Source organism: Grampus griseus, assembly GCF_964374135.1.
Source record: "Grampus griseus genome assembly, chromosome: 10".
NCBI classification, from domain to species: domain Eukaryota; kingdom Metazoa; phylum Chordata; class Mammalia; order Artiodactyla; family Delphinidae; genus Grampus; species Grampus griseus.
In genome coordinates, this window is record NC_139004.1 from 13,240,018 (window position 1) to 13,261,242 (window position 21,225).

Genomic DNA, 21,225 nt, shown 5'->3' on the forward strand with positions numbered 1-21,225 from the left:
TAAATAAATAAATAAAATAAAGTGTTCTTAAAAGTTGAAGGAAAAGACAAAAACCCTATTTTTTTTAAAAAAAAGTTCTCAAAAACAAATGGCCCACAGACGTATGGAAAAACAATTAAGCAGCGAGAACACCTTTTTACCCCAGAAAATACATGTGTTTTAAAATTTAAATGCTAACAATTAGTGTGGTTTTTTAATTGCTTCTGAAGCATTCACTCTATTATGTCTTCTTCCCAAAAGAACCCGGAATCTCACAACCATGGGGTTCAGTAGTGTTCCTCAGTTCCGGGCCATCATGGGTCTGAGTGAATCAATGTCATCTCATCCCTGTGTCTTAGGGATGTGTCCCATGATGGGAAAACAGAATGGAACCCAGGCCTAAGAAAATCAACAATTACATTCCTTGGCTTCTAAGTTTGGTTCAAAGGCAAGCTTGTGACCTAAGACGATACAATCGAAAGGAAGATGGGACTTTGGTTTGATAATTGGGCAAAAGAAATTCAGTTTTCCCCTGCATGTGACCAAGGAGGCCCATGGCTCTGAGAGCTGCCGGCAGCCAACTTGCTACTTTGAGGGAGTCAGCTAAGGAACAAAGCCAGCCAGCAGAGGAGGGTGAAGACAGGCGGATCGCAGCAAATGCTGTCATCGTCTTGGTGACAACATGCCCCTTGGGGTCGAACCACACCTAAAGCCTGCCCTGCCTCTGGACTTTTCAATTATAGGAGACAAAAAATTCCTTTTTATTACTTGAGCCAGTGTGAGTTAGGATTTTTCTCACTTGCAAACAAAATTATTCTATTTTATATAGCAACATCAATGAGGATTCTAGAAAACTGACCTTAATATGCTCCTGGTAGAAGTAAAATCTGCATTACCTTTTGAAGGGCGATTTGGCAATACACATCAAAAGATCTAAATATGGGCATACCCTGCGACCTAATATATAAACTTGTAAGAATTCATTCATTCATTCAACAAGTATTTAAGCACTTCTTATGTGCCAAACACTAAACTAGGAGTTGGGGGTTCAGCCATGGACCAAACAAAGTCCCTTATGGAACCAGCCTTAGGAAATAACCAAGGATGTGTAAAAAGATTTATCAACAAGGATGTTAATTTCAGAGCTCTTTATAATAGGGAACAATTGGAAACAATAAAAATGCCCAGCAAAAGGGGATTGCTTAAATAAATTTGGGGGCATTGACATGATAAAATGCTATTTAGGCATTTTAAATGAACTGTAGCAACTATTTAATAATAGACAAAACTATTCACCATATACTATTAGGTGAAAAAAGCTGATAGTAAAACAGAATGTAGGGTAACTCATAACAGCACACGTGTAAGCATATATTTATGTACAAGAAACACCTGATATTAGACACTGTAAAATATTATGTTATTCTGAGTAGAACTGTGAGTGATGTTGATTTTCTTTGTACGTCTTATGCTTTTTCATAATTTTCTGTCATAAATATGCCTTTCCTTTGTTAGCAGGGAAAATATTCATCTTACAACATAACTACAAGTAGTGTATATATATATATATATATATATATATATATTTTTTTTTTTTTGTGGTACACGGGCCTCTCACTGCTGTGGCCTCTCCCGTTGTGGAGCACAGGCTCCGGACGCGCAGGCTCAGCGGCCATGGCTCACGGGCCCAGCCGCTCCGCGGCATGTGGGATCCTCCCGGACCGGGGCACAAACCTGTGTCCCCTGCATCAGCAGGCGGACTCTCAACCACTGCGCCACCAGGGAAGCCCGTAGTTTATATTTTAAAAGTAAATAAATAACACTTGAGTGCCAACATTGAGCTGTCTCCTGATTCCAAGGTGACCCTCTAAGCATCTATAAGTAAAGGGTCAGACTAGCATCCTCCATTCTAGGCCGTATTTGCTCAGGGAGGACTGTCACAGGTTTTTCTAACCACATTTGTACTTTTTATTTATTTATTTTTTGTTTTGTTTTGTTTTTTTGTTTTTTTTTGCGGTACGCGGGCTTCTCACTGTTGTGGCCTCTCCCGTTGCGGAGCACAGGCTCCGGACGCGCAAGCCCAGCGGCCATGGCTCACGGGCCCAGCCGCTCTGTGGCATGTGGGATCTTCCCGGACCGGGGCACGAACCCGTGTCGCCTAGCATCGGCAGGCGGACTCTCAACCACCGTGCCACCAGGGAAGCCCACATTTGTACTTTTTAATGGAGTAAAGCAAACAAGTTCTTGGAGCTGGTTAATGACTGCTTAGACTAGGCCCTAGGTCTCCTGTTTTGGGATCCATGGCTATTTCCACCACACAGTGTCCTCTGCCTCCCAGCAACAGCATTAGAATGAATCTGTCATCAAGAGACAGTCATTCAGTACATTTGGAGAGATCATCAGCTCCTTAAAATAACTTGGCAGCTCCAAGGCTCACTGTTTAAAGATTTAGAACCAAAGTACACCCTGAATTTAAAATGTGAAGAAACACACGGTGGATTTAAAATGCTTGCATTCTCTTCCTTCTCTTTCAGATTTATATACTAGAATGTAAAGTGTGCATACGCTTAAAGCCACTTCTACATGGGCAGAGTGAAACTGTCCCAAGGGCGAGGTTGGCAGGGGACGTTTTTGTCCCCCTCCACTACTGCCCCCCGGTGCCCCCGCTTTCGTTTTTGCCCTTCCCTTATTCTCCAAAGTGACCCTATTCCACTTTCTATTTTCTGGATGCTTGATGTGAAAGAGGCATTATGATTTTCATGATTGAATTACAGTTACAAATTTCCATTGCACTTTACTTACCAGCTTAGATGTGGTTTAATGCAGCATGACTAGAATTCTCCCAGAGGTGGATCTGAGCTGAACTGACTAGGTTTCTGACTGCCAACTCTTCTGCACACTAAAATAGCAGCATAACCTATTACACACATTTGTTATCTGTTACTAAGAGAAAATTACCCACCCACCCAGAGAAACAGAAATACATCTGATCATGGGACCTCTCCAAAGGGCAGAAAACCTGTTGGTTTTACATCGGAGTGCTCACACAGACTCTCAAAATAAGTAAACGTTTCCAAACAACCGAAACAAAAGACTCCGTGGAAGCCATTTTTTTGTGTCCCAAATTAAAAAAAAAAAAAAAAAAGTGCCTGGCCTAAATACTCTACAAGTGGTTAGTTCTAGCTAAGAATGTATTTTCTCTCATCAAACATGCAAGTAGATATCTTTAAGACAGCAGTTCTCTTCAGTAGATATTTCTTCAGTGTTCATGTGTATAGAACCCCGTGGAGGACTTAACTGACCTACGGGAGATCCAATAACATCTAAGAGGCCAACCCTGCCTGGAGGAGACGCTGCCCAGAGCAATGTACTACCTCTGGAACAGGCACCTCCTTAAGTGCAGATAGTACTTCTCTCCCTTCATGAAATGCTATTACCCTCTTTTCTCAACATTCTTCATAAGCCTTGGGCCTGGAGTTTATTTCCATGATTAACTTAAGAGGAAGGGGGTGGGGGGGGGAGAAGAAAATATATAAATGAATGTGAAACTTGTAACTTTGGTTTTGGCTTTTAATAGTCAGATAAAGATTTTGAACCAAGTGGACAGTAATTTACTGTAAGTAATAAAGTCATATCGATCTTGCCATGGAGTAGGAACCCAGGATTCAGGGCTATCCATATGTAGTCATTTGGATATGACAAACGTGGAACCTATTTATAACTTTTAAAGTACTTTATGGCTCTTTCTTTCCAAAGAAGCACACATCATATTGCATGAGGTCTGTGAATATACAAGCGTTCTTCTCTGCCCGAAGCAGCTGAGCAAGCAAAAGGATTACCCCAGTATTGTTTTTCAAACCTGAATTTGTAATGGGTAATTACACAGAAATATTTGGTACTTAATAACCTTGAAACTTTGAATTCAGAAAGATTTTATGCCCCCAAGGCTACATGGTCTGATGGCTCAGGTTCATAAATCCACTGAGAATGTATCTGGCTATAATAACTGTACCCACCTTTGTGCAGATGTCACACGAAACCAGCGGCAGTAACGCCTGGCCCTAGCCCAGTGCCTGCCTTTGGGGGGGCACTCAATGGTTTGTCAAGCAGAACCGGGTATGAATTATGGCTTCGGGCTTCCCTGGTGGCTCAGTGGTTGAGAGTTCGCCTGTCGATGCAGGGGACGCGGGTTCGTGCCCCAGTCCGGAAGGATCCCGCATGCCGCGGGGCGGCTGGGCCCGTGAGCCATGGCCGCTGGGCTTGCGCGTCCGGAGCCTGTGCTCCGCAGCGGGAGAGGCCGCAACGGTGAGAGGCCCGTGTACTGCAAAAAAAAAAAAAAAAAATTATGGCTTCTATTTAAATTGGTTTGGAAAATAAGGAAGTTCCATTCCTCTTAACCTTTGTTTTCAGTGAATCACATAACACCTGATTATTGATAATGCTTTAATTATCTCTGGAATTCAAAATCAGGGATATCCAGATATCATTTCATACAAAATGAGGGACGTTTCAAATGAAGCTATAGATTTACTGTTGGATTGAAGGAATAAAAGCACACCAGGCAGGGGTTACATGGGGTAGGGGGAGGGTGGCTGCATTCTTTTCTCTAGGACTATGGCAGGGAAGCATCTTATTTCCAGAAGCCGAGTTCTACAACACAGGTATCCCAGCATAGGATCAGAATTTCCTTGTAGATCTCACCACTTTACCTAGTGAACATTGGAGCTTCTGGCTACCCTCCCAGACACTCTCCTTCCCTTTATCACAGTCCCTCTGGGGTGGGCTCCTGTCCCGGTAGGAAGAGAAGTGAGACAGCCAAAGTCACTCTTCTCTGTAACTAGTCTCCCCTCACAAAGATGTTTTGCCTGAGCCTCATCTAAGTACAGTAATTCTTAAGTGAACCGCAAGATGGATGTTGAATATTAAAAAAACACGCCTCCTCTGTTTCATGGCCTGCTTTGTTTTTCTAATTTAAAAAAAATCATCTTTCATTGTACCAGTACACAGAGTTCCTTTTAAACCTGTATTTTACTTGAGCAATGAGGAGAGGGTGTTTACAATTTCACTTTCTGGCTCTCATATGTCTGTAAAATATTTTTCTTCAACTGGATTTTAAAAACATTTTCTCAGGAAACTTTAGATTTGTTTCTTTCTATCTCCCGCTGGGGGTTCAAACTTAAAGAAACTGATGACCTCAAAAGGTCAACCTCATGCAGATGTCAGCAAGATGAAGAACAGAATTCAAAATTTTGCTCAAGAATATTTGCATTCCCATTAGCTTTTGCAAATGCAATATATCTCATTCTCTTGGGCTGACTACAGAGGTGCCCTGGAAGGAACAGAAGTATGTGCCTCTCTAATAGGTTAACATACTGAACTGCTTTAAAGAGAATAAATGTTGCAGCCCAGGGGCAATTACTGGGTGGACTTCAGCGGACGCTCCTGGTGGAAAAAAGCAAATTGTGTGCCAACAGTAGGGGGTGGGGGGTGGGGCGGACATTCTGCTCACATTAAATATCTTCATCCAAACCTCAACTACGACCATGATCTTACAGCCTAGTTGAAGGTACTCTTGATAAAAAGAAGTTGCCAAAAGCTGATATAAAAAATAAATATATATGGGCTGCACTGAAGTCTGTATTTCTACAAATGCTTTAAAGATTTGCTGGTAGAAACCAGTGATTATGTAACAAGTCGATTTCAAAAATTACACCTCTTACAATTTCTGTACATCCTGATAAGACACTTGAGATCAAGTCACTAAACATCCTTACAATTCAAATAGAAGGAAATTGATTAACTCTCTGCTTAGGGGAAAAAAGAAAAGGATTTATGATGAGAAATCTATACCAATCTTCCCGAATAGTTAGGGAGGCCTAAGTTAAGGAGGTAACACAAATTTGGTGACCGTGAGGTGAAGTACTAATTTATGGTCCTTTGAAATAGAAAGCAGTGTCTGATAGACAGGTGTCTACGCTTACTTAGCTTGGCTGGGCGGTGAGCAACGAAAGCTAGTGGTTCTCCGCAGCGCACCCGAGGGCCAAAGCTTTTTTTCCCTCCCGGCTCTGCCTTGCTGGTTCTCCCCAGCACCGGCTCTTTGGGGGTCAAGGAAGGTTGGGGGCCCTCCTTCTCACTCTCCAGACCCGGGAGCATCCAATTCCGGTATCGTTGGCGGAGCTCTTGGGCCCCCGCGCCCGGGAGGGAACTGGCCTCCCAGCGAACCGCCCCAGGCATCCGGGCCACCCCCCAGCTCGTCAGTCCGGGTCGCCGGCCCTGTCGCCGAGGCCGAGCGCAAAGACCTCGCGTCGCCGTTTTGGAAAGCGACACAACTCCCAGTTCGGGCGCAGTCCCCGCGACCCGGGTCCTGGCTGGGGCCGCGCCGAGTCCCTAGGACTTTGACGGGTTAGGGCAGGCGACGCCGAGAGCCAAGCCGCCTCCAGCCCTCCCCAGCCCTACCCCAGCGCCGGCTCCAGTGCCCGAGCCCGGCGGCCCAGCGCCGCGCCGCGCCGCGCGGGGAGAGAAGCAGCTGTTCCCAACAGCTGGGGGGCGGCGGCGCAGGGCGCCCCAGGTGCGGCCGCGGCCAATCGCAGGCGTCCGGCCCGCCCCCTCCCCAGCCAGGCGCCGACCCCCGGCCAGCGGGGGAAGGGAGCAGAGAGGGGGAGAGCCGTCCTCGCCACTTGTCTTCCAGCTTCCGCGGCGGGAGGGACGGAACCCGAGCTGAAGCGCGCGGAGTCCCCCGCCCCGGGCTCCGCCGCCTCGCCCCCCGCCCGCCCACCTCCGCGCCCGGACGCTGTCACCGCCGACCCTCCCCGCGCCGCACCCGAGACACCTACCTAATTTCTAGGGAAGAAAAATCTACCTCTAAACGCACCCAGTTCTTCGCTTGAGGACCACCCTCCCTTTTCAGCTTTGGCCTCCCCGCCGGGTGAGTGGAAACCGTTTGCACATCCTACAGAACCGGAGCCTAACCCAGACGATCCGGAGAATTTGTACCGTGACCGGCAGGGGGGGCGGGAGGAGAGAGCGAAGTCAGGTCTCCGGGGCTGCTGGCGACTTCGGCAGCCGCGCGCCCCGCGCCCTCGGCCGACCCCGGCCGCTCGCCCCCGCCTCGCCGCCGTCCTCGCCCCCGGGCTCGCCCGCAGCCCCCGGCGGCCGCGCAAGAGTGCGGGAGACGCGGAGCCGGAGGAGGAGGCGCAGCCGCTGCCCCAGCCGCAGCCGCAGCCGGAGCCGGAGCCCGAGCCGCGGGGCGGGCGCGAAGATGCACACGACCCAGAAGGACACGACGTACACCAAGATCTTCGTCGGGGGGCTACCCTACCACACCACGGACGCCAGCCTGCGCAAGTACTTCGAGGTCTTCGGCGAGATCGAGGAGGCGGTGGTCATCACCGACCGGCAGACGGGCAAGTCCCGGGGCTATGGATTTGTAAGTTGCGCGGATGGGGATGGTGGTGGAGGGGGCGATAAAGAGCTCGGCGGGGAAACAGAGGACCACGGGGGCGGGGAGGGACAGAGTGGCGCTTGGCCCGAGGGATCGGAGTTGGGAGTGAGGGGCTCGGCGTGGCCGCGCGAGGACCCCAGCGGACGTGACCAGCACTGCCTCTTCGCTCCCGGCTGAACTGAAAGTTTGCGCGCGGCAGAGCTGGGGAGGGAGGGCCGGCGCCTGCCTCGCGGGGTTCCGAGGGGACCGAGAGCGCTGCGGTGTCGGGGGACAGGCGGAGCAGGGGTGGAGGGAGAGAACTGTGATGACTGCCGGATTTGGGGGTGCGGAGGTCTGGGAGGGAGGGGCCGTAGCCCCTAAGAATTGCACTCCCGGGTTGGAGGCTGGTCGTTAAGCGCGCTGTTGCTTTGTAAAAATATGTGTGTCTTCCTGGCATTCCGGCTGGGGCAGGGAGGGGACACCCCAGGAGGTCTGGGGCTTTTCTTCTTATGCCACCCCTCCCCACCCCTTTTTTAATTGCAAAGATGAGTTCTTTTAAAAGATGAACCTCTGGCTCTTTCTTTGCCGAAATGAAAGAGAGCATAGTAACCTTCCTGGAGATTTCAGCGAGCAAATTCATTTGCCGAGGAGCCGGGAGCCCCAGCGTAGGACAATAGCTATTGTCGCTGGGGAGTGTTTGCGGGGTTGGGAACACCGGCCGGATGTGAGGCTAGTCTTTCTTTAAAGCAAACAGTGCCTCTCAGGCCGGGTAGGGACCTGGGGAATGGTCGGCGGAGGGGGAATCTGGAGGAGTTCTAAGACAGAATTCAGGCTTCCAAATCTCTGCTAGGCCCTACTAGCACCCTTAGAACTTTGGGGGGTGAGAAGGCGGTGTTTCTTTCTTTCCTCCTTTCTGTTTTCTTCTTTTGTTTTGTTTTGTTTTGGATGGAGGATCAAGGGATAAGTTCCAGCCCCCCCCCCAAAAAAAGAAAGAAAGAAAAAGTTTAAGACCCCCCGCCCCTCAGTTTTATTAACAGGAATGACTTCTCCAGTGCGATTGTTGGTTTCTTCAGGGGTTGATTTAGAGCTTTGTGTGTATGTCTGTGTGTGTATGTTGCTAAGGTCACCATGGCTGACCGGGCTGCTGCCGAAAGAGCCTGCAAGGATCCCAACCCCATCATTGATGGCAGGAAGGCCAATGTGAATCTGGCATACTTGGGAGCAAAACCAAGGATCATGCAACCAGGTGAGCAATGTCCCTCGACGCCCCACCCCCAACTAGAGACCCCCCCCCCCACTTCTGAATAGAATGAATCCCTGATTGGGAAGACACTAGTTCCCTGAGAATCTGTAGATGTTTAGTAAAGGTGAGCTGTGGCTGGTTATTCTACCAAGGCATTAAAGGTAGATGAGAGTTGTAAACACTCCTTTCCTGACTTGAAATGTACCTGTGGGCAAAAAATAGATCTTGGGGGTCAGTTCAGTTTGCACACACCCAGGCTTGAGCTTGACTCATCTGTTTCCTATATACAATCATAGTTCACTCTCCACTTTCTGGTTTTTAGCCACTTGTAGATCATTCACATGTGGGTGCTATGGGCCAAATGTGTCAACTCCAGCTGGTTATACTTCTTAGTGTTGTCTCTCCTTTTGCCACCCGTTGCCCTGTGTTCAGAGCGGGCAATTCAGCTGGAACACTGAGCCAAGAGAAGCATAGGGGTGGTGGTGCCTGGCTGGTAAATGTTCAAAATAAAGTCCCAGAATATATTAGTAATGAAAGAGGATGAAGAGATCTCATGCACTCCAGGACCCTTATGTCACAGATGAAGAAACTGATGCAGAGATGAGAAGGGGTTTACTCCAAAGTCACATAGCTATTAGTCACCAAAAGGGAGAGAATTTTGTTTATGTGAAAACATGACCTCTTGAATGGTTTACAACACTGCCCTGTGCACGAGCACAAATAATTGTGAATCGACTCTTGAACAAATGTCATCTTTTTCTTGGGCATGCAATTTTGAGTAAGTTGTGTACTCTTCATTCTTCAGTCTGTGCATCTGAAATTTTGGAAAGAGGTGGACACTTCAAACAGATTTACTAGGAAACTAGGTTGTCAAGAAAGGGAGTGCATGTGCAAATATTTGTGAGCATTGAAAAACGTGTATTTGTCTAATACAGTGTGTGTGTGTGTGTGTGTGTGTGTGTCTGTGTACGCTATCCAGAAAAGAAAGAAGAGTTTGTTTTGTGAATTTTTAATACTATAATCTGTAAAATCCAGAACCTTACAAAGCATTGTCCAAAGCATTCCAGAATGTTCCAAATTAAAAAGGCTTTTTTATAGATCATGATTCAGAATTGTAGGAAGATTTGTGACATGTAACTTCATTATCGAGTCCTATTGTTCTTGGTTTCATTCCACAAGAACTTTCTCTATGTCTGATTTTCTAAGGTCGTATTCTGTGTCTGTCAACTAAACTTTGCAGATCATTTTTAGTTTCCACTTGTAGCCTATTAAAATTTTTATTTAGATCAACAACAACATTAGTAAAATGACTTTTAAAAATATGTATACTATTTTCTCTAAAGTATTAAAAGAATGATTACCTTTTCTAAGTGAAAGGTGTGATTGCATTTTGTGTAGAAGTAATAAATGCCTAACCATGCACAAATAGAGAATGTGGTATGTTTTATTGTTAGGTTTTGCCTTTGGTGTTCAACAGCTTCATCCAGCCCTTATACAAAGACCTTTTGGGTAAGTCAATTAATCAGGCCCTCCTAAGTTTCAATATGGATATCATTTGTTAACCTGCCTCTTTTTTATATCCAGATAAGACCATCATGTCACAGATTGTTCCCGGTTATACATATTTATATATGTTTGTGTATTTTGAATGCTGATAAAATAAACATTTTTAGATGAGTCAAGTTATCTGACCAAGTATGCAGCCTCCCAAACAGACACATTTGAGCTCATGATTAACAAAACAAAACGAAACAAAAATACCAGGTATGACTTGTGTACCAGACGATTGTGTCCCAACACCATTACTACTGTTCAACTTGACTCAATTGTATTTATCTCTTTCTAACCTGACAGGGCTCGTATACAGTTAAGCTAACTGATCAGAAGGATACGATGATAAGAGGTGGAATAGTTCTGTTTGGAATTAAACTCTGTAACCAGTAGACTCAGACACACAAGCTCAGATGGTGATTAACGATGCATGGATGTTGCTGTTGTTGCTTTATTTTTCACAATAGTCAATAGACCTCCGTGTGCTTTATTTTATTTATTACAGTCATGAAGTGGTGTTGATAGCTAAACTGTGTGCTTTTTTACTTATGAAAAGAGCTGTAGTGAAAGTGTTTTCTTTTCCTCGGGGAAGGGGCTCTTTGTGTTTTTGGTTTTGGTGGTGGTGTTGACGGGTGTTGACTTTTGACTTTGCCATGGGAAGCAAAGGGCCTTTTTATTCCTTGCTTTTAAGCTGTAGCCTGTGACTTCCATTTAACCATATTTTTGTAGTGAGTGCTAAATGGTGTGATTTCCCTCTGTAAGAATACAGATTCATCGCTTGCATGTCCTAAGTTTCTGTTTTACTGGGGTGTTTTTCTGGGAATGGGGTTCTTTCTTCGGCAATGTATATCCACTTCTAGGCCTTCTAATGTAAAGGTTCAACAACTCTCATCCGATTTCATTAACACTGGCCAGGTTTTTGAGTAGAGTAGCACTGACTTTCACCTTCAGACCTGACTCAGGTGAACAGCCTGCTTATATTTGTGTTCTGTGGGTTCTGTGATTACCAGCTTTCCTCATCCAAGCTCCCCCAGTTCCCTTCCATTCAGACACGATATGGGTGGGAGATCCCCACCTACCTCAATTTATTCCAAACACCTAGGGTCTGATTTGGCTGTTTTCTACCTGATCAACATGGTTGTATCTCTAATGCCAGAGATTTACACTCTCTTTTTAAATATTCTAACTGTTTAGAAGTGTTTCATCCTCGACAATAGTTTCTTCTCTAGCTTAGCACCTGAACATCTACATGTGTAACCTGGAAGGTTGGATTCTACCTACAAAGACAGATGTCTACCTTATGTGTCTCCAAGAATAGATCCAAAAAAGTAATAATAATTGGACTCGGAAGAGTCAAGTTATACTTTCCACGAATACCTTCTTTATAACCTTCCCTTTACCATATCGAGATCTCACTTACTGACAACCCTTACTTTTTTTGAAGCCGTAGAAGAGTCTTCTGTCCAATATGATTAGAAAGGGCCTTCGTATACCCATAACGATTTATCAGTGCCACATCCAAACCATTCCGGATACTGATGATAAACAGTGGGCTGATGGGTCCAACTACTTCTGTGGATCCCCCCTCATTAGTCTCGACTATGTTTAAGGTAGAACTGGGGACGAGAACATACATCTTAAGAAGTGATGGTGAACTTAGTCATGATCTCACGTGCATAATCTTGAGACAGTTGTTAATACAGCTAAACTGATCAACCGGTATTAGCATATGAGTAGTTCTCTCTGTGCCAGTGGATGGTACAAAATAAGGCGATGGCACTTTAGTTGGGGAAGCCAAACTAACACAAACGAATTAGGACCTATTATCTGCTAAATTACTTGGTATTATTTTAAGTATAAAAGGAATTCAGAAGAGCAAGAAAATAGGTGAGTTGGAGGAGTTGGACAAGGCTTTGTGAGGACTGGAGCTAGACTTGGACCAGTGGGTAGGTCCTGGACAGGTAAAAGGAAGAAGGGACACGTCTAAAGGGTGTAAGATGAGGGGAGGCTCAGCAAAGGCAAAGAGGAGAAAAGACTCAGTGCGTGGAGAAACCAGACTCTTATGGAGGGTCTTGAGAGCTAGAATAGAAATTTGGACAGGCTGTGGTAGTCCTTATAGATCCTTGAGAAAGAAAGTAGCACGAGGGCAATAACAACCAGAATAAGATGTGTCATATGGAAATTTTAAATGAAGCATATTTTGATAGTAACCTTTGGTTTTTCATCCCTTCTAATATTAGCTGTCTTTATAAAGGATGGGGATTATTACTGTTTGCATAAATTGTTTGAACTTGATTAGAAATAGATAGCATTCCAAATAGACCAAGCAAGCCTTCTCTTTCTTTTTTAAGGGATTCTTAACACTGCTCTAATTCCCGGAGTCTGTACCTAACAACTCACACCTGGTCATCCTAAATTCTATTTAATGCCACATGTTCTTATTTTTAGGCCTGGAAAGAAGCCTGAGAATTTTTAATCTTACTTGATTTGTTTGAAATTCTAGGAACTATTTTTTTATATGGTCTTTAAATGGCCCCCAGATTACTCTGGGCCTTTAAAGAGAAAAACCTTGGCCTGAAGGAATTTCTGATGTAACACAGTGGGCAGATGTACACAAATTTGTGGATTTGCTAAACAATATCTTATAAATATTTTATATTTGAAAGAATCATTTTCTTATTGAAACGTTGGAGAGGAGAGCCTATGGATCTTGAGTAGAAAATTCTGGGCTAGTTTAGATCAGGTTGAAATACACTTAAATATTTACTTAGTAAATATTTAGCACTTAGTACTTGGTACTTAGCACTTAGTACTCCTTTAAGTGCTAAGTTTAAAGGAGTACTCCTTCAAGTGCTAACCTTAGCACTTAGTACTCCTTTAAGTGCTAAGTTTTACTCTAGTTGTGTTAACGCATAATAAGTATTATACTGTCCACTAAGTGGAGCAGAAGGGACAGTAATTAACATTAACTGAACACCTGCTACTTGCCTGGTACTGATAAGGGATTTACATAAATTATATAATTTAATTATCACAGTAATTATTTGATGAAGGCACTGTTAATGTCCTTTCCATGGGTGAAAAATTGAGATGCAGAGAGGTTAATTAACTTCCCTCAGGGACTACTAAGTGATAGAGTCTGGTTCTAGGTTCCGAATCATGGCCTCCAAAGCCATGTTCTTTCCTCTGTGTCAAGCTGTAGTCTGAAAGACACAACTCAGCTCTCTCTTATAATCTAGTAAGAAAACTGAGAAGCGCCCAGAAGGGCTGTCTATATGGCTTCAGATAAGGCAGAGAGACATCAGGTTGGTGGGATCCAGGAAGTCTTCATGAAAGAGGTAGAAGTTGACCTAGATTTTAAACTATGATGGAGGATAGGGAACTCTTGCAATGAATATATTCCTCACTGTAGGCTCTTCACATAGATAATTTTATTTAATGCACAGCAATTCAGAGTTGGAAATACTAGGATTGGAAATATTAGGTTCATTTCACTTATGAGAAATACATGAGACTAAAAAGGTGAAGCAAATTCCTGAAGGCTTTACACATGGTGAGTGGTAGAGCTAGGATAGATAGGATTGCGATTTCAACAGGTAGAGATGGAGTGAGGATTGGCATCCCTGACAGAGGGATGTCGCGAGCGAAGGTGAAGCTCTAGGTGTGTATGGTATGTCCAGGAAACATTGAGGCGCCCAGCTGACCTGGGTTCAAGGAAAGGTGAGAAGAAATACTGGAAAAAGTATTTTGGAGCCAGAAGTATAAAAGGCCTGGCATGCCAAAGTTTAAGAAGTTTGCACTTAGTTTGGTAGGATGTTAGGGACCTAGGTTACTTTAAACAAGTGAATGAGATGCAGCCTGTGTCAGCAGTTTATGTGATAGGTTGAAAGAGGAAACCCTTTAGGATGTCAAAAGTCACAGAGAGATGCCAGAGGGACCTGAAGAGATAGGAAGAAAAGGAAAACGTAGTAAATTTTCTTTGAAAGTTGTCCGAAGTGTCGGCTTTGCTCTGGTGCTTTTATTTCTGCTAGGCATTTACATTCTGTGATTCACTGAGGGAAAGGATGTTGGTAGCTCTCTAGCAGGAGGGAGATTCCCAAATTGCCTTAATGGGCTCCGCAGGCTATTAAAAGAGCTCCTAATACAGGAATTGCTTCAGAAGTGCCGCCTCACCCTTTAGTTCGATTCTGCCTGCCTTCTGAACTATTTTAGTCTCTCCGTGGTCTTCTGGATTCTCCTTTCCTTAAGCCTTAAAAAGTCTAGGGTTTCATTTGCCTGCTAGATAGCTTCCTAACCCTTGCCAGACTTCATGTAGGTTTCTGATAGTCTAAGGAACTTTATACTCATTGGTTGGCATTTTCAAGTGAAAACTATTAATGTAAAATAAACGCAGAGACAAGAGTCCTGTAAGCAACGCTGCCTGTGTATCATTTAAAGCATTCTTCATACACACACACACACACACACACACACACACACACTTTTATCCTGCCTTTTTGTAGGCTAAACTTATTTTCAGTTACCACCTTTATTTAGAGATACAAGCCTAGCAGCTGTCGTGTTGTCTTTGGAACTTTGGGAGCACAGGGGTTAATGTTTCAGTATCAGTGAGATTCATACTGGCTGGCCTTTGGAGCTGATAGATGTTTTACTTTGGCCTTATAAAGACATTTTACCCGCTGGAAACCCTTGTCGCATGACAGGATCAAAAATAGCCCGGCTGCAGCCCCTGCTGTCCATCACCACATGTAAACTGGCATGAGTAAGGCTTTCTTATCCGTGTCTGCACATCGTGGACACGGCGGCCTCCAGGGACGGTGTTTCATAAAGCCACACCTGTCGCTCTGAACGAGCCAGTCACCTGACCTGCAGAGAAGTTCTGAGTGTGTGCATGACCACGAGTCTGGTTTCTGACAAGCAATTAAGAACATCTCTAAGTGTCCTCAGAAACACTTGATGACGTCGTTTCTCCTGGCACTGGGAAAGATCTACAAGTCTAGTAAAATTGAGTGTATTTTTATCATTGGGGTCAAAGTTCACTACCCTCTGTGATAAATTCATCTTTTCCATGGATGTTGGTTAATGAGTGCTTTCAGTAAAACTCTGAAAAGGCAAAGCAAAATTTATGTTTTCATAATCTAAATATGAAGTTTTCTGTTTCGAGTTCTTTAAAATTCAAAGATTGTTACTTGTGCTTGTACTTCTTGTAAGCTGCTTTTGGCAACAACCAGATGGCATTATGGTGTCATATTTTTAGAAATACAGGGGGTTTTGATGGAGATTATTCTAAAGAAGGATGAAAATAAATCAGATATTCACAGTAGCGTTTTAACTGGGCAGTTATGAATCGCAAGAGTGAGAACTGAGATGCATGGGTTTTTTAAAATACCTCTTGTGATTTCTTTTTTTTTTTTTAACAAAATTAACTTTTAAGTGAGGCCATTGGAGTGTGTCTTGTATGTGACCTCTGAATGTATCATTTTAGAAGGTACTCAATTTTGTTTCACTTTCTAGAACTTTTGCAGGATAATACACCATAATAGAATTGATTTGTATAAAATATCTACCAGTAAGGAAGATTTAAAACAGATATGCTAATAAATCTATTTCTGTTGAGTTAGAGGATAAAACAAGACTTAGTAGATGCTCAAAAAAAAAAGTTTCCTTACTCTTATTATGTAATCCTTTTAAGTTGATATTAATTTTAGAAATATTTAGTTGTGTTTCCCTGACCCTACCTTTTCCCTCAACCTCATCATTTCCCCAAAACCCCTTCTGTCTGTCTTGCATAGAGATAAACAAGCTGGCTGACCTTCAGTTGCCTGATAGTCAAACAGGTTTGATTGACCCTTGTGTCTTTATGAATTTAATGGAGAAAAAGAAAGAAAGAAAGACCAAAAGCGTGCTGCACATCTCTTTGGGAATCACTGCCATGAATGTTAATAGCATTTCTGTAGCTTCCCACAACAGCCTCTTGTGATAGAGTGAGCTGCACTACAGTTCGTTTGAGAAGTGTGATTCTGCTGTGTTTACCACACTTGTGATCTTTTAAACTCCTTTTTTATTTTGGCGCCTGCTTCTCTTTTCATTATTATTATCTTTAATAAGGGTGACTGAGGTTGCAGAGAGATTAATGTGTGCTGAGTCTGCATAGCAATTTCCAGTAGGGTTGCCATGATAATAAACATACGGCTTTTGTTGAAATTTACTGTAGTTTTTGAGAAACCGGCCATCACCCTTATAGAATTGAACGATCACAGATTCCCTTTGGATTCCTGGTTTCACGGTTAAGAATTTTTCTATTGTCTAAACCGTTTTCGTTGAACGAACTCACCACAAAATTTTCTCAAGTCTTAACTCAATTCAGCATTTATTAAATACCTCCTCTGTGCGAGGCCCTCCTGAAACTTGATTTATTTTTCCAAACTTTGGCTCCATGCCATTTCTTGGTTCCAAAATGATCCTGAATCAAAATTCTGGCAGGGAGGGTATCCTATTTTCGTTGTTGAATTCCTTCTGGGGCACTCCATGATCTGGGCTCCCGCCAGAGTACTTTCACAGGTGACTGGCAAGTCGATATTGTGGCAACCCTATGCTCATAATAACCACTAAATTTGAGTTTGGTCTGATCTCGGAAGAAGCCATGCTCCAGGCAGGAGGCAACTCCTGCCTGACTCTGTTTTCCGTTTCTCGACAGGATACCTGCCCACTATGTCTATCCGCAGGCTTTTGTGCAGCCTGGAGTGGTCATCCCGCACGTCCAGCCGACCGCAGCGGCCGCCTCCACCGCACCTTACATTGACTACACGGGAGCCGCGTACGCACAGTACTCGGCGGCCGCCGCAGCGGCCGCCGCCGCCGCCGCCTACGACCAGTACCCGTACGCAGCCTCCCCGGCTGCCGCTGGCTACGTCACGGCCGGGGGCTACGGCTACGCGGTGCAGCAGCCAATCACCGCCGCCGCACCTGGGACCGCGGCCGCCGCCGCCGCCGCAGCTGCCGCCGCCGCTGCCTTTGGCCAGTATCAGCCTCAGCAGCTGCAAACAGATCGGATGCAATAGGCCAGAACCTGATCAAAGTCGAATTGTTTCCTCTTTCCCTCCCGATTTCCCAATTTTCAGTAGCTAATAAGAGTTAACATTGACTTAACAGCTTTAAAAAAAAAAAAAAAAGCTATGCTATTGTGAAGCAGAATTATGATGATTATTTTTTTTAATACTCCAGTAGTAGTTCTAGACGTGAAAGAGATGAGAATGAGGGGGGGAGTGGGCGCAGTTTTGGAAGTCAATCCCAAAGAGCCTGAGTAAGTAAAAGGCCGCGACGAAACGGTGGCAGGAGGAACAATGGAACTTCACTTTTATAACGGGATTTTTACTTTTGCTCTTTTTATAGTATCAGGGAAGCAAACTGCCTTTTACCAGTTAGAAAATGCTATTTGAATCCAGTTGAACCAGGGAATACAGAGTGAGCAATATGTAGCTTGAATTACATTTAAAAGCAGATTTTTTTAAAAAAATGGTGAAAGCACTGATTGTCAGTTTTAGCAGTCACTACGGCCTAGAGAACTTTTTCAAGAAGGTAATGTTCTTACTCTCAAAAATGGGCATCGAACAATCAGTCTAGGAGCATGGCAGTGGGTGAAATGGTGGACAGGCACCAAAGCTATTTTCTCATCTACCCAGTGGATGAGTGGGACTGTGAAACAAGTGATGTGGAATGAATGGGTGCAACAGCTGTACAGACAATCAATAACACACACAGTTCTGGAAAGAACACATCACTTGTGCTTGTTTGATGAGCTTGTCACATTCTAATCCCTCTCCCCATCCTGTTTCAATTTTGGGAAACTTGTATCTGCTGGTGTCAGCAATTCTGATTCTGAAATAGGATCAGGCTTTTACTACAACAGCCTTCTCTTTCTATTTATTGTGTCGACTCGTGGCTTAATGATTAAAGGCGGGCAAAGTTTGCAGACTCTAAACCCTTAAGAACTGTCTTAAGGACATTTATTTTTTTCCCTTTTTAAATAATTTTACACTTTTTAGTATCTATTTCAGAGTCATATTTAAAACTATTTATTAGTGAATACAGTACATGAGACAACAAGGTTACTGAGATTACAATTCTTCAACAATTAATGATAATGTGGTTTATACTGTGCCTTAATAGTAATGCTATTTAAGATATTTATTTTTAAGTTTTACTATGCTGCACTCTAAAGAAAGGAACTTTAGATGTGACACTGTAAAATTATGTATTCATCTCATGGCATAAATTATTTAGTAGGTCTAGATGTAGCATATTAAATATTAACCTATTCAACTAAAGATGTTGACTTGGATTTATTTAAATTCATATGTGCACTGTATAAGAGAGTACTCTTACATTAACACATTTTAGTTTATTTTAGTTTTTAGGGTTTTTTTTTTTAATTTTTAACAGGACCTATTGCTAGTTTCATGCTTCCTTCTCGGATTTTTGCTCGTGTAGCTCTCATTTATTGGTACTTCATTAGTTTAACACTCTTCTTATGTAGTTTATGTAGTTTTTAAATGCTGCTTTACATTTTTCTTCTGAAACTGCAATACTTGCAATTTTTATTCTTAAAGTAAATTGAATACTATTTTACACTGTATTGGATTTTTATACTTGAACAATTTCATACAAGGGAAGACAGGTTAGCATTTTTATGGACTTTCTCCATTATCACTGGATTTACTTTAAGTATTCCCATACTAGACAGTGTTATGTAATGTAGACATGACTCTCCTGTGCAAATTATTTATTCATTGTGTATATTGCTTTATAACATTTCAGATCTTCTAATCTATTCACTTGTATTAAATATAATTTTTAAAAACTTTTGTTGCATTGGTTGTTTCTAATTTTGTTGTAAAAGTGGAATGATTTCTCCTTTTAACTAGAATTAATGGCTGTGATTTACAGGTAACATTTTCAGTGAGCAGAAAGCTTCCCAGATGCCCTGCTTTTATACCTTTTAAGTAAATTTCATTAACTCAGTATCTGCGTTACATTTAGCAAATGATATAGGTCCTCCCCCAATAGTGAACCCTAAAGGACGATTCATGGCAGTGATACTTGGTTACCTGAAGGTTGCTTGGAAGGAGTGGGCTGTAGAGGGGAACAGTCAACTCGAAGCTGGGGTAGCACAGTGATGCTGGGATCAGGTAAACTGAGCTTTGGTGCTAGCCTGTACCAGGTACTAGCAATGTGAATGGAACACGTTGCTTTTTGTAGTTCACTTTTGGGGTGAGGTTTTTATTGATTTCTCGTCTATCATGTTGGACGGTACTACCTATCTTACATGGTTATTTAAGTATTAAAGTATATCAACTACTTGGCACAGTCAAATATATTACTATTTATCTAGATAAATGATTACTGGTAGCACTTGTTGTAATGCCCTATAGTGAAAGCTAACCAAAGAGGAAGTCACCTCTTGGAATGTTTCTATTTTTTAATTTTTGTCCACAATGATGTGTCCATATCTAATAATGTGTGTCTTAGAACATCAAATGAATGACTGTCATATTGTCTTAAAGTATACATGTTATGTTAATTATGGAATGGATTGTCTGTTGGTCCCTTGGTCTTAATATTTCCCAAATGCATGATACGATATCTTTTATTGAATTCCATTAGTTTTCAAAAATTATAAGCAGCAGAAAGTTATAATAACAGATTCCATCATGCTTTCTATTTTTGTTTGTTTGTTTGTTTTTGGCCTCACGGCATGTGGGATCTTAGTTCCCTGACCAGGGATGGAACTGGTGTCCGCTGCATTGGAAGCACGGAATCAAAACTGCTGGACCACCAGGGAGGTCCCAGACTTTGTACTTGATGATAACTATCATCCTATTTAGAGCCATCATCATCTCCAACCTTAACTGCCTTTAATTTTCCAAAGAAAATAGATACCACCATATCCCTGGGGAGAGATTTTATTGCACCCCAAGGTATTATCTTGGATCAGTAAAATAATTTTCTAAGTTACTTAATTCAGCCAATGCATCAATGATTATTTCAAAAGACAAGTTCAACATTTAATGTTTCAGATTTACAAAAGGTCACTTTTGTCCTCTGTAAGTCATGTATTGATTGCTGAGCTTTAAAATGAAACATTATTTGATTTATCGATTAAAAATAGGTTCTGGGAAAAGCTTGTCAGAAATAGCCATACTCAGGGAAGTCAAAAGTCCATGGATCCCTGACTATACCTTTCTTGGAGGTATTTACTGATCAATATTAGCAGTTATAGAGAGGGCGAGATTTTGACTTTATAATGCTAAAGCATGTATTTTTTAAATAAATAAAAGTTCTTAATTTCTAATGAAGAGGGGAGAGTACCCATGACACAATGTCTACCTTGGTCAGGAGGTTAGTTGTATTTGTAGAGTCGGAGAAGGCAATGGTCTGAGATCCAAATTGCTGGCCAAGTTCTGGTTTCTTTACTTACGAGCAGGGTGATCTTGAACCCTTCTGTCCTGGTAACGTGTAAGCTGATAGTACTCAACATAGTTGATTTGTTTACCTCTCAGACTGTACTGATCAAATGAGTTAACTGATATGAGAGCATTTTAGAAATTCTGAACTATTAGGCAGATGGAAATTATACTGTGGGAATATATACAATATTAATTTGGAAATTGACCTCAGCAGTTGTCTGGTATGAAATGATCCTCCCAAAAGAGGACAAAAGTATCTCACGATGTTACCTTCGTTCTGTCCCAACCAAGTCACAGCTAAACTTGCTGTACAGCAAGAGCAGCACAAAAATCACATTGAAAGATGGAGAGATTGCTCAGGGGAAGGAAGGGGAGAGGAGAAGATTATGGAATATATTTCTCTCACAGGGGAACTATATTTAGCTCCTTCCTCACTCCTGTCAAATATTGTTCTTCTTAATTCCCTCTGAGGCTTGAAAGTGTTCATTAAGATGACAGCCTGAAGTTTGCAGGGGCAGAGGTACAGAGGAACCAAAAAATAAATAAATGCATTTTCATGCTTACTT

General features: G+C 43.0%; 1 protein-coding gene across 1 annotated transcript; it reads left to right on the plus strand.

The window, feature by feature from the left end:
- The first annotated feature begins 7,139 nt into the window (after positions 1 to 7,139).
- RBM24 (RNA binding motif protein 24) lies at positions 7,140 to 19,826 on the plus strand. Its single transcript, XM_082662617.1, has 4 exons — positions 7,140 to 7,405; positions 8,522 to 8,645; positions 10,097 to 10,151; positions 16,891 to 19,826. Exons 1-4 carry the CDS (start codon positions 7,238 to 7,240, stop codon positions 17,252 to 17,254), a joined length of 711 nt encoding a protein of 236 aa, XP_082518743.1. The 5' UTR covers positions 7,140 to 7,237; the 3' UTR covers positions 17,255 to 19,826.
- Positions 19,827 to 21,225: the final 1,399 nt, after the last annotated feature.